Raw genomic sequence first — 13,820 nt, 5'->3', positions numbered from 1 at the left:
CATTGAGCTGAAAGATGCTAAAACACTCCGTACAGCAAAGTCAGGTGATAATTCTCTGAGGGTCATCACTATATTATTATATTATTATTATTATATACTATGTCATTCTTCTGGCTTTGGTGCAAAAAGATGATGTCACCATTCTTTATCATACCTGTAAATGATTGGTTGGTTGTTTTTCCAACCAGGGAAACAGCTATCAATGAACACTGCCCTGTTTGAATAGCTTAGAAAAGATTCTGAGATATGGGCGGCATATCTCTGGAACCAGGCGAAAATACTTGCATGCTTAAATGGAGATGCAAGCACACACATGATTTATTACCTTTGCTGTCAGCTGCCAACATCAAAAGCAAATGGGAGCAAATTTCTCCTCAGTTATCATTTTGTTTTCAAGTCTTAGCAATTGTAATGTCTGACCAAAAGATCCACACGTGATAAACACATAAGCCAAGAATACAGATCGACCTACTGTCCAATTATAACTCAATTGTTGCGGGTGGAAGAAATTATAAAGATATTTTCCCCATTTTGCAGCAGATGATTTATTCTATTTGCAGAAACAGGCAACATCTGTGTTTTATCAATAACATTCAACATGTATAAAAAGAATAGTAAAAAAAATGCTTGACAGAAAAAAACAATATTCTAGGAAAAAAGAAACTGACAAATGAAAAAAAAACATCTGATTCGGAGGCACTTATGGCTTGGCAACACTTGTGCAGTCTGAGTTTTCCCAGGTGGTTGTAGTCAAGCGTCAAAGGCCATGATTACAATACTGGAACAAAAGGGGATGCATTCAAACACAATCACATCACGGTTTGATATGTCATCACTGGCCTCAAAGCTGCTGTCTGGACTTTGTCACTGATCTACAATGACCATAAGTATCATCTCTAATATTTAAACAGTCAATGCAACAAGTATTTATCAATAGTGTATCAAACTGCAGTTCATTATGGACATAAATCAACTATTTACAACAGCAAAGGAGATGCTCAGTGATTTCTTCCAGGGAATTAAAAAGAGTCCTGTTTCATTCCTGTAGCTTTCCAAAGCAATGAGTGAAGGTTGCATTATTCTGCATTGGTGTCCAGTTGACTCCAGTCTCTCTGTGTCAAGGTGATTGGCATCTCCTTTTCATAATGTTGACCGCTCATTCAGAGCTGGGCGAGGCAGCGGAGTCTATGTCGTCATTTTCCAGGTCGTTGGGCGAGGAAGACTGTCCTCCCTTCACTCTCTTCCACTTCATCCTCCTGTTCTGAAACCACACTTTCACCTGTTATAGAGACATAAAGGAAATTATACATTAGAATACATATTAATGCTGATTTTGATAAAGAATTGTGTTTAAAGGATTTATGCAGTGTCATCAGCATACATGGACACAATCGTTGAGGTAAATTTGAGATGAATCTGCTTCAGACAAATGGCCTCTTCGTGTTCTCCCTTTGCAATAATTTTGTGTTGTCGAATGATTGATTAGTGGATAAACAGAAAATTAATCAGCACCTATTTTGATAAATTAATCATAAATAATTTTTCAGCAAAAGAAAACAAAATCTACTGGTTGTAGTCTCTAAAATACAAATATTTGCTGGTTTTCTATGATAGTAAAATGTAATATCTTGATTGTTTGTGAAACAAAACAAGCAATTTCAAAACATCACTTTTGATTCTGAAAGATTCTGACACGGGGAAAACATGGTTCTCAGACTGCGGGATGGGTCCCACTGGTGGGGCAGGAGCCACTGCAGGTGGGCGTGGATGACCAGGGGAAAAAATATGTGGAGTGGAACAAAGTTGAATGAGTATGATTTATGTTGGGAAAATAAAGAAGAATTTGCTGATGCTATTGTGCTGACCTTTATTTCACTAAAATTCAACAAGGGTCCTTTTTTATTAGTTTTGGCACCCCTGTCGCTGTTCATTATTGATAAAAAATTGTGGGGTGTGGGGATGTGATATTTTTTTTTTTTCAGCTACTGAAGAGAGGCACGCCAGAAAAAACCTTGAAAATCACTGGACCATTAAGCAAAAAAATTATATAATAATCAGATCAATAAATGGAAAAAAATCATTAAATGCAGCTGTACTAGTATGTAACAATTAATACTTCAAATTAAGTACTCAGCCCAAGCAGTTAAAACAAGAAGTATCTATACTAGATAACATTCACACAGACTCAGTACAGAATGTTTTTTTTCACCGAAATTGAACCCGTAACAGGATCACTGTGGCTTTTCTCTCTGTTTTGCAATTTTTAGCAAAATTTACAACATGGTCAGCAGAAAAATAGACAAATAATCCCCCACAAATCTCCCAGCGCAGTATATAAATTGGCTCGGTTTGCATTGGCCTTGCAAGGAGCATGAATTGTCAGTACAAAGCATTCAGTTCTGGCTCAGAAATCTGTGCAAAAGCAGGCAGAGAGTATCGTATAGACGGTAGGTCAAAAGAGTCAACTGTCAGGATGTCAGCCTACACAGGATGTACTCTCAGAATGGATAGTGCTCATCTGTGTCATTGCACTGTTCTCAAATGAGAATGATATCATGCTTTAACTGTCCGGTTAGGAATAGCAGCAAAAACATACACTTCCTGAGACTCCGTAGAATTACAGGGAAATTGTGGCAGTAATGTAACTGAGGGGTGAACATTTGTAAAGCGTGATTGAAAATATTCACCCTTCTATCACTCAGACAAGCCAGCCCAAATAAATATAATACATTAATTCCATACTGATACAAGACTTAATGTCAAATTAGATCTGGGGCTTGTGTCATACTTAAGCCATTCTTAATATAACAGAGGAAGTGATATGAATGTTTTTAAAATTCTCCTTGTTCTTACAGTATAAGGCTGGTGTTATTCTGTATTTTTCTTATGGTCAACAAATCCCACGCTACCCTGTATGTGGCTCTCAGTCTGTTAATTCCTAAAGATTTAAATCTTTAACAATGGGTCACTAATAAATGCTTTATTAAAAAAAGGCTCAGTAATTATCTAAAACATCTAAAACAGCTGGGTTTGTGTAGTTTTTTCACAATAGTGCATTTGTTGTGGACTATTTTCAGCTGCAGATTAATACACATTTGGAGCACTAGTTAATATTTCCAGCAGCAGGATGGTGTATGTACGATTGTTTGAAACTACAGGACCCAAAATTCAGTAGTGAAGGGACGGTGCAACAGTGTAGCTCATTCACAGGAATAAGATGTACCAGGCTTTAGATATGGTTGTTAGCTTGATTAATTGTTGTAATTTGATGGTAATATCCCCAGCCTTATCTTTTAAACTAACGCAACTCATTTATACCTGTTGTATTGTGCAATGACACTAAACTCCAAGCTCTTTTTCTTCCTGAAAAGTTGACATTTTGAAGAGTCATGGCTACAAGTTAAAACTAAGATTATGTGTTCAACTAAATTCAAATTTTAAGATGACTATAGCAGCTCAATGTTCTATTTCTCTTCTCAGTGGAGAATTTAAGGTCAAGGAAGTTTTGGGTGACCTCTGCACATCCCACTAAGCGTTCCCTCCTGCAACTCTGGGATTCAAATGAATCTGTTCCCACATACTGTAGCCTCTTCGTCTCTGAGTTTTTCTGCTCATCGTGACTGATTGAAAGGACGGCATAATGCCAGAGCATGTAGGATGAGTTGGAAAAAGCCGAAGAGTTGCAGTGGGACCACTGAGTGAAGATGGAACCTGGCTGTGTGAGTCTGTGTGTCTGCACAAGTGAGTGTGTGTGTGTGTGTGTTTCAGAGGTCTGGGAAATAGATTTAGGAGCAGACGGCAGTATGTGTGGTCACTGTGGCACCGTGGCCTCATTAGGAGGAGCTGGGACACTGTGCCTGACAGGCAGACTGGGGTTTTATCCAGCAGCATCGACACATGTTCGCCCGATTTCATCAAGTCTGGAGCTGCCGCCCACTCATTAAAGCTGCATGACATTCTGCTAGAACCACAGGATGAAAAATATTGTGGAAAAGAAACAGTTCATTATAATTTAAATGAAACTATGTGTATGCATTATTATTATCATCATTATTAGTAATATTATTTGCATATAGTAGAAGGACATATAGAATACTGTCCACTTTAAATATGTGATGATTACCTTGTTGGAAGATTCATTTGTTTTATTTTTTTTGTCAAATTTGACGCCTTTTTTATTTTGTTTTCTGTTTTATGCCCTTTGATATCAAACCATTTTGGTTATTACGGTGTTTCAGCTGATTTTATTTTTCAGTTTTTTTGTAAAGTCTTAATGACAATGACAAACAGTAGGAAGAGAAAAAAAGTAATTGGCAGCTGCATTCAAGAAAAAAACAAAATATTTAATTTTTGGAAACACATTTTCCATATCTTTTAGTATTTATAAAATAAACTTTTCTACTACATTTTGTATTTTTTGGAGGTGAATGATAGGATTCTTGTATTGAACGAAAAATATTTGTTTTTACATAAGTGAGTGACATACTATGACTCTTAAGAAATAAGACAGAAAACTAACTCATATTCATTATATTTGAATAATGAATAGTAGAGAGGTAAATATGGAGTGATAATAATATAATTACTACATTTCTGCCCTTTGGGAGACCTTATGTGGGGGAAAGGCTGGTGTACCTGTCTCTCTGTGAGGTCCAGGTTGACGGCGATCTCGTAGCGGCGGAGCCTGGTCAGGTAGTTATGGTGAGTGAACTCAGCTTCCAGCTCTCTCAGCTGCTCCTTGGTGAACGCTGTGCGCTCTTTCCGGGCCTTGCAGCTGGAGTCCACCTTAAAACTGGACTCCTGGATATCTGAAAGGGAAACAGAAAGGGGATGTATTTCATGCAGTTTGAGGTGTGTGTGCCTGCTTAGCTTTATTTTAGAGAAAGGTATGTATGTGTTCTGCATAACATTTAATTTAAATGTTTTTAAGATGGATAAAATCCATTTTTATCCTAGTCAACAGGTTGCCCTCTATTCTTTCAATATAAGGGGTCTCATGGTAATTCTACCACTTGACCAACAGACCCTTCTATTTTCATTTTATTCACAGCTAATCTGATTTGAATTAGCTATCCAGTTATTTTGTGTGCAGCCTCTAGTTGACTATAAAACAGACCTTAAGGACCTTTCCAACCAACAAACCACAACTCCAAAGACTCTTTAGTGGGAGGCCCCTCATATAGTAAACACCAAAACCAGCGCTTTAAAAAGAGACCACCCTGACCTGAGCTCATGAGTCCTGTTCACCTGCAGCGCGTGTGCAGTGAGTAATGCATGTACATTTCTGTGAGTGTGCATGTTTATACCTTCTGCTTGTTTGTTTATGTGCATGCTCACTGACGTACAAACTTGTGCATTTGAACATCCATTCAGTGAGTGTGAGAGCATATCGGCACAGGGCAGGGGCCACTAAACCAGCCACAGAGGGACTGAGTTAGGAGAGGAATGCAGCGGAACATCGTTAAAGCCTTTAACAAAAGAACAAAGGTGCGGATGTGTCCAGGTCTGAGTGCTACGTGGGTGTGTGTGTGTGTGTGTGTGTGTGTGTGTGTGTGTGTCAGAAGATTTCCCTCCGGAGCACTCGAGGGGAGATTCACATTAACTCATCTGTACATGACAGCATATACATAGGGAAAAAGACAGAGATATCTATATGAATGTGGCGGTCAGTTGTAAGGGCTACCAGTAAATGTGGTTTGAACTACACTATCAGTTTCAGTATTAAAACTATGAACAAACAGCGTCATTATCCAAGCTCTCTTAAGACAAGTGTTTTGCAGTTTATTGCTCAGATTTATAGAGTTCTCTGCCTTCATATTTCCTAGGAAATTGTAGAATTGTAAACCCCATTTACCAGGATAAATAAAAATGAAAGCTAACTTTCAGTAAAACCTCTCCTTGCGCATTAAGGGGAAAGACTTCGGGTAATAATTGTACATTGGTAGCGACACAAGCAGCTGATGTAATCTCTAGAAAATGGTTCTAATTTGTCAAAGTGAGAAGTTCTGCTCGGTGCTTGCCAGAGCAGCGGGCCAGAATGTGAAAATGGACTGCAGTACCTGGGCCAGATGTGACTGGGCAAACCAGGACATATGTGTGTGTGTTTGTGGACATGTGTAGCGCATACCTGTCTATGTGTGCAAACGCCTGGTGTGTGTGCCTCAGTACCCATGTGTCATGCCAAAAAAATCTTCTCATTGTTGTTGAAGTGTCATTAATGACGCGCTGCCCGGAGTGCACTGCCTGGCCTCGTCAGGTCTGGTCTGGAGCTGTGTCAAGCAGGTTTAGTAAGACTGAACACCTGGCAGGGCACATACTGGTTTTCACTAAACAGGCCCCCAATAAATATCCAGCACAGCCAGACACCGTAAACTCGCAGGGAGAAGGCTTCTGCACCCAGCAGGGTCCCAAAGACAAACAGCATTTGGTGCTTTTTTTTGGGTGGATGGTGCTGAAGTAGTTTGTCTTCATCAGGACTGAATTAAAGCTGCTGTAAATGTGTGATTGTTTAAAAGCAAAAACCCTAGGTGAAAATTACATGTGTGATTGATCGCACCATTTGCGTGTGTTACAGTAGGAGCCAGGATTTCTCAATGAGTGAGGATGTTTTAAACTTTATTTGAACCTCATTCACTATTTGAAGCAGTAATAAATGGTTTATAACACCATTTAATGGATTTCTAATGGATATTTTTAAGTGTTAAATAATGAATAGATAGGTAATTTATGTTTGATAACAAACAATTATATATAATGAATTGTCTTCAAACCTACTGCTAACTGTTCAGTTAACATTATTGTATATAATTTATGTTATCAAGCATACATTACCCATCTAATAAATGCTTTACAACATACTGTCATGTGCATAATTATGTATCTATGTTATTATGCATTCATTACCTGTTTATGCACAGCTATGAATACTTGATAAGAGGAGTTATAAATGTCCATATATTTGCTGTTTATTTTAGTGTGTTATGATCCATTCATAAAGTATTTATATTCTGTTAAATAAATGTGTATTTTAGTAATGTCAAGTGTTTGATTTTATAATCTTAAAATTTATATATAATAAATAAATACAATATGATATTAAACTTTAGTTTTGTCCTCAACTTAAAGAATTTCCAAATAATAATAGCAATAATTTATCATATTATTAGATTTAGTTTATTTGCTATCAGTAGAGGCTTTATCGAATGCAGAGTATAACAACGTAATACAATATATCAACGTCCCTGTTATATGTTGTGCCGCACAGACAGAATTGTTGGTCAGACTCTGGATTAAATTCAATATCAGTTGGAGTTTATGGTTTTGGAAACATCACTCGAAGTGCACCACATTTCCATATCTGTAAAAATACACAGCAGACTGTATAGCAGCTCTGTCTGTAATGCGAATGCCTTCAGGACATTTTCCTAATATATGCTCTTCTACCAGCTAGTCAATACAAGACTGAATGGCTCTTTTCTGAAACCAAGAACTGATGTAGTGGTCAGACATGTTGCATGCACTCAGTGGGAGATTGTGTTACGGCTTAACGACAGGAAAATGTCAATGGATAAGAATGTAAAAAGTGGGCTCACAGGCAAAGCGATTTTACCAGACGTGGTCTGGCATGTTTTCAGTGTAGTGAGTGGAGGTTACAATAAGGTAAGAAAGGGAGGGAAGGGAGAGGGGGTCTGTACTCCCCCACCATCCTCTTCAATTAGGCTGTTGCAGACATTGGTCATGTTGTTTTTCTAAATAATTAATCATGCTCTTAATAATCAGATATCCAATGAAGCACTAGAAGTTCAGTCATACTGCTGTATAATTATGGCAATATCTCAGGTGTTACTATATGATGGAGAAAACTCCGCCCATCTATTGTTTATGTATTAAAGTTAAAATAAACATTAACATTTGTAAATACTAACCAAATTTCATTTAAAGTACGTAAAAAAAAAAATGCTTTAAAAAAATTATATTTTTAACGGTTTACTGGAGTCTGCATTCATTTCTCTAAATGTCCAGTATTTATTGTAAATTTCTTACTAGGTGTAGTTGTGCAAACGCCAATCTCATTGCATATATCATCATCTGTGTGAGGGAAACAAAGTAAACAGGCTGAACGGGTTTCACAGATGAAATGTGAACGTTCCAGATGTGTTGGACGTGGTTTTATTTTCATTCTGCCGGTGTGAAATTCTGCACATTAAAACTTTTACACCTTCAGATTCAGTTTAAAACATAAACATTTCCTTTAGCCCGTTGCTCTCGTTGTTCACGTTAACTTTTAGGAATTAGTCCGTCATGGATATCAGTTACTTTTGCTTCCTATTAGCAAGTGTGAAATATGATCGGGGGGCACTGTAATCCAAAAGCATACAATGATAGTATTTCAATGCTCACAACATGACTCTAAGCATATGTGCGAGCAAGGATATGTGTGGATACATCGACTCATTCTTTTGTGGCAGAAAGCTATTTTAACAGAGGGCATGGCTGAAAAATAGCATATAATATAAATATTATCTTATTTTTTGGCTCACAAGTGTTCGATGACGCTGCTTGAAAACACAATAAAAAGTATTTTTACATTGACCTCTTTTTTTTAAATATAGTTTTTGGTGAAAAAGTTATGAAATTAACAATAATTTGCTGATCCACAAGTTACTACAGCCGGACTGCGTAATAATTTATTTCAAAAATTCACTTATAAATCTCTAATAAATAATAAATACAGTAAAAAGCACCTGTGATGCCTCAAAGCACTTTTCCCCACAGAAGCCTGATGTCATTTTTAACCATCATCTCGAATGTGGTCATACAGTTATAAAACAATAGTCTATTTCCAACGGATACAGGACTGCAATGAAACGTTCACATGTCCCATTAATCATTTCAGCCTTTTGAAAGCCCCTGAACAATCAGAGGATGCAACTGCTACTTAAAGTGTGTGTCTTGAACACAAAAGTCGTGTCACCTACTCACCTTTCGCATAGCGATCTGGTGAGGGTTCTGCTTTAAGACCAATTTGGTGAGGAACTAGAGAGGGAATTTGTGTCATTGCCAGCTGTGATACAGGGCAGGGAAGAAATTCTTAACCTTGACAATTTTAACTTTTGCTCAGCTTCAAACAGAGCAACAATGGTAATGCATTATTTTACACCTGTGCGCAGAGGTTTGGCAAAAACACTGGCATACTATCAGTTTTTCACTTTTATTCTTTGCCAGATCAAGAGTTGTGCTGCTTCCCTGGCACATTTCCATGTTTCCTCCTCGTCTTTTTTTTATATTTCCACCACCATTATACACCAGTGTACAGTAGAAAAAGAGGAATGTCCACTATCATTTTTAATACTCCCAAATGTGCATTTTATCACTGTATGTTTTCCTTTTCTAAGCCTCCTGTGGGGAGATTTTGGATGCTCCTATTTCCCCATAAACCAACACTCCCCAGCTGACTCCCATCTCTCCCAGTGCACCCTGACTCACCTGTGACATCTCTCTTTCTCTTGTTGGAGCTCTTCTTGTCTGAGTCAGCCGACGCCACACTCTGCGGTGAGTATTCTCCCTCCAGGCACCCGGGCACGGCCCCTGGCAGCCTGTCTCCCCCTACACTGTCCAGGTCAGGCCCGCCACCTACTACTACAGGGGCGACGACGGGCGGGCAGGCCTCGGGCGCTCTCACCCGTGTCTCACAGGGGTTGAACTGCCACTCGGCTCTCTGGTAACCAACCTGGCTCTCTTGGTACAGTCTGTCGTCGCGGGGGTAGGCTGCGTGAGGCGCAGTCGGCACCAGGCAGGAGCTGGTGAAGTCTGTGTAGGCCAGGAACTCGGGCTTCTGGTGGAGGGAGAAAGGGGCCTGCTGGTAGGGCGACTGCAGATTGGCTCCTGGGACCCCTGAGTGAGGGTTCCTCATGCAACCCCAGATTGGGCTGCTGGGATGGGCGCTTCGCATGCAGCTGCTGGCTGGCTGATCCATGATGATGCAATAACACTTCACACAATCTTGATTAGTGTCTTATTACAAGTCTTGTCCGTGTAGAGGAGTTGGTCACCCCAACTCAGAAAGTAAGTAAGGACTGGAAATCTGTATTCAGCCTTGAAAAAAAATCCACTTCAGCTGACTAAACGCACATCATCGTCTTATTGCATCCACCTCAGGAATACTCACTTCTGTCAGAGGCTGTTGACTCTTCCACAGCCCAGTACGTGTAAGGATAGACGCCTTCCTGTGACAGCGTGTTTCCCTCTCTCTCTGGGAGCGTGTGACGTCCTTTGGAGCCTCTGGTCCTGACACACTCTCACACACTTTCCTTCTGTCTTGCTCTCACACACCCTCTCTCCCTGACTGATCTGACTGGCTTGTGGCTCGGCGGGAGAGCTGCATCCGCAACTGCATGACTCCCCTTCTCGGGCTGGCTGTTTTCACAACTCTTCTAAGGCATTCTTGACAAGTGAGCCCTCCTCCTTTTTAAACGTATAGGTGGGAAAGAGTGGCAAGTTTATGGAGTGTAACGTGAGATTGCAGAGGAGGAGCCCTGCCGGCCACATGTTGGTAGTACCCTCCAACCAACCCTGCCTCATCAACTATTAATCACAGGGGAAATTTTATATGCACATCTAATGGGCTTTCCAGACGTGGGGCTTTTTAAAGGGACATTGTCTGTAAAATATAAAGTGAGCACCCACCCACATGAGAGCTGGGGACCCTGACTTATTTCAGCTCCTTAGCGCTTTCTGACACCCAATTTAGTTCCTTTTTTGACACCCTTTAGAGGAAAGTTAACCCTAACCATTTCCCTCTGCACCCCTGATCCCTGCCTGTCCTCTCCAATCTGAAAAGTCTTTTTTCTTTCTGTTTTTATGACTGTGTGTGTTGTGTGTGTGTGTGTGTGTGTGTGTGTATGTGTGTGTGTGTGCGCACATTAATGCTACACACCCAAATCCACCTGGCTGGACTTTCTTTAACTTTGAGGTGATAGGAGGACTGGATTTGATATTGGCTGTGCAGGCTCTCACACCTCTTGAGGTTTTCTCACTTTAGTGAAACACAATATGAAATTTCAGGGCCATATTTCAAAAATACAAGCTAATATTTTCTCTTAGCAAACACGGCGACTGAGGGATTGTGCTATTTTTTTTGTATGTGTGTTTCAGTGTAGAGCCCGTCTTGCTGAGATATTAAGCTGCAAAGGCAACTGTGTGTGACAGCAGCCACATGTAGATTAACCGCATTTGGATCAACAGAGATGTAATTATTCAATTTTCTGATCACTGATCTTTAATCTCTGCAGGCTGCTCACGATAGAAGCCACTTCCCAATGAAGTAATGTCTCTAATACCATTAAAACCTTTTTGGCTAAACCAAAAATTGGACTCAATTTCAGCATATCCGTTACCCAATAAACCCACTGAACCACACTTTACAGAAATGCACAGTTTTCTTCATATTCCTCATATTTGTGAGCTGAGGTCTGCCTTCCTCGTGTGTCCTCACTTTGCTCCTGACCTCTCAGACCGGAGGGGAGGTGGTTCACACCTCCGTCGAGAAAAGAGAGAAAGAGAGAAGGCAAGATTTAGAGATAGACGCTATTAGAGAAGGAAAAATGAGAAAAGGGAAATATAAGAAAAAAGTAGTTTAAATGACCCTGTATTGCTCTCTGAGGATATAATATAATCTCTTTTGTACACATTGCATTATATTTCCACCAAACCATTCAATAAAAAGAGAGTAGGCCTACATAAAAACTCAGACACGGAGAAATAAATAAAAAAGATCGGGGCATCCACTGTTGTGAAGGCGAATAAAAGGAAGTGGACAGGGCCAAGAGAAAAGTCAGATTAAGTCAAAGTCAACAACACAAAGAGAGGACGAAATAAAAGAAAAAAGTCAGATACAGAAAGAGAGACAGAAAGGAGAGTGTTTGAGGTCACGCACCAAACCCTTTCCATTTACCAAGCGAATTGTTGAGCCATGAAGCATCCCTCGCTTTTACTGGCAGTCTGAGCCCTGGCCGCACCGCAGGGAGCAGGGGTTACACTACATTTGTGGTCAGAGCAGGGGCCATCTGTGTGTCAGTATAAATTAGAGTGTGTGACTGTGTGTGTGCTGTGAAAATATACGTCAGTGAGTGTGTGTGTGTGTGTGTGTGTGTGTGTGTGTGTGTGTGTGTGTGTGTGTGTGTGTGTGTGTGTGTGCACATGTCTCAAAGACAGAGATAAAGGGTGTATTTTGGTGAATGTGAAAGAAAGACCTAAGCAAGTTTTTGACCTGGTGAAGCGGCAGTGAAAAATTTAACTGTGAGTGATTTAGAAATCTTCGGCTCTAGAGGCATATTGACGTTGTGGCTACTTGCAGGGATAGTTGTTAAACTACTGTAGCTGGCAGGATGACCGCAAGTAGGGAACAAGTTAGCATTGGTCACAATTAGCTCTCTGACCTTTCTGGGTGTTTTTTTTTCTGTACTCTGCCTTCTGCTCAATAAAGTTGTATTGAAGCTCTTCACGCTAACATTCCCGCTACCTGTATGTGGAGCTAGTGTGGACACAGTTAATTAAAAAGATGTGTTTGCACAATCGACTCCTGTCTCATAACTCAAAAATGTTTGAAGTCGTTTATACTCCAACAGAGGAGGTTGAATTAAAGTTGATAAAATATCTAATAAGTTATGATAGCTTCCTTCATTTAGGACTCTTGTGAAGATAAGCACTGTGAAGGAGGCCTAACCTTTTGGTCAATGGCGCACATTGGTGGGTCAGTGTTGAACAGGCAAATCCAGGTGCAGCTATCAGGTGATTCCATTGGAATGAATGATTTTACTGTTTTAAGACATTTATAAATATAGTTTTTCATATTATCAACAAATGCCATGAAAAGACCAAAACTAACAACAAATTGATCCGACTAACAGGTATTGTGTATCCATAGCCATATGTCTTATTCCTCTGTGCCATAGAACTCCATTCATTACCATGGACACACACACTGTAGTTTATTTTAACTTAATCCCACATACACCATCCTGTTGTTGTAAATAATCACTAATGTAGCAAATGTGTATTCATCCACAGCAAAAAATAGTCCACAAAAGATATACATTGTTAACTGCAGTTTGAGTACCTTTTGCTAAAACTATAATGCCCAGCTTTTTATAGAAATGAAACTATATTTGTTAAAGAATTGTGTGCTCAGTAGCTAAAAATGGGTTTGAGGCTGAGTGCCACAAACAAGGAAGTCAGAGAGCATTGCTTACGATGGTCTTCATATGGGATTTAAAAATAATAATAAAAAAACACACCAGCCTTATCCTTTAAGATGCAGTGATGCTTCACTCTGTTATTTCAGATCTTTTTTAGTGTGTTCCAAATGTTTCACACAGTAGATTTAATGTGTATGTGTGAGAGAGCATTTCTGCAGCTGTATTTCTGAAAGAGCGAGAGTGTTTGTTTGAGAAACTCTGCAGACTCGAGCTCAGTCATACACACCACAGATTGCAGATAAATGAGCTGGACATGAGTCACATCTCCCCTCACCCTGCCGACAACCTGTCTCTGTCAGTCTAGCACTGTGTGTGTGTGTGTGTGTGTGTGTGTGTGTGTGTGTGTGAGTGTGTGAGAGAGAGAGAGAGAGAGAGAGAGAGAAAGTGAGAGTATGAAATAAAGAAAAAGAAAGTAAGAGAGTTTATGTATGCACACGTATATAGGTTGTGTAAAATGTTGCTGTGTTGATGTCCATGTCTTCATACTTCTAAATATTTGTGATTTGTGCGACCGTGTGTGAACGTAAGTGTGTGTTTTCATCTGATCCATCTTCGTGACACTGG

General features: G+C 39.7%; 1 protein-coding gene across 1 annotated transcript; it reads right to left on the bottom strand.

Annotated features, from left to right (window-relative positions):
- Window positions 1–529: 529 nt before the first annotated feature.
- Window positions 530–10,466, bottom strand: meox1 (mesenchyme homeobox 1). Its single transcript, XM_051418245.1, has 3 exons — window positions 9,487–10,466; window positions 4,636–4,808; window positions 530–1,279 (listed from the first exon to the last, which is right to left on the bottom strand). The coding sequence occupies exons 1-3, from the start codon at window positions 9,974–9,976 to the stop codon at window positions 1,157–1,159; spliced, it is 786 nt and encodes a 261-aa protein (XP_051274205.1). The 5' UTR covers window positions 9,977–10,466; the 3' UTR covers window positions 530–1,156.
- Between the last annotated feature and the right edge of the window lie 3,354 nt (window positions 10,467–13,820).

This window comes from Dicentrarchus labrax, unplaced genomic scaffold (assembly GCF_905237075.1).
Source record: "Dicentrarchus labrax unplaced genomic scaffold, dlabrax2021, whole genome shotgun sequence".
NCBI classification, from domain to species: domain Eukaryota; kingdom Metazoa; phylum Chordata; class Actinopteri; family Moronidae; genus Dicentrarchus; species Dicentrarchus labrax.
This window is presented reverse-complemented; position numbering and strand designations above follow the sequence as displayed.

Coding starts and splice junctions, on each gene's coding strand:
- meox1 (XM_051418245.1), bottom strand. CDS start 9,976: ATGGATCAGCCAGCCAGCAGCTGCATGCGAAGCGCCCATCCCAGCAGC. Junction 4,809..9,486: donor GAGAAAGAGAGATGTCACAG/GTGAGTCAGGGT, acceptor TTTCCCTTTCAG/ATATCCAGGAGTCCAGTTTT. Junction 1,280..4,635: donor TGGACCTCACAGAGAGACAG/GTACACCAGCCT, acceptor TCTCTATAACAG/GTGAAAGTGTGGTTTCAGAA.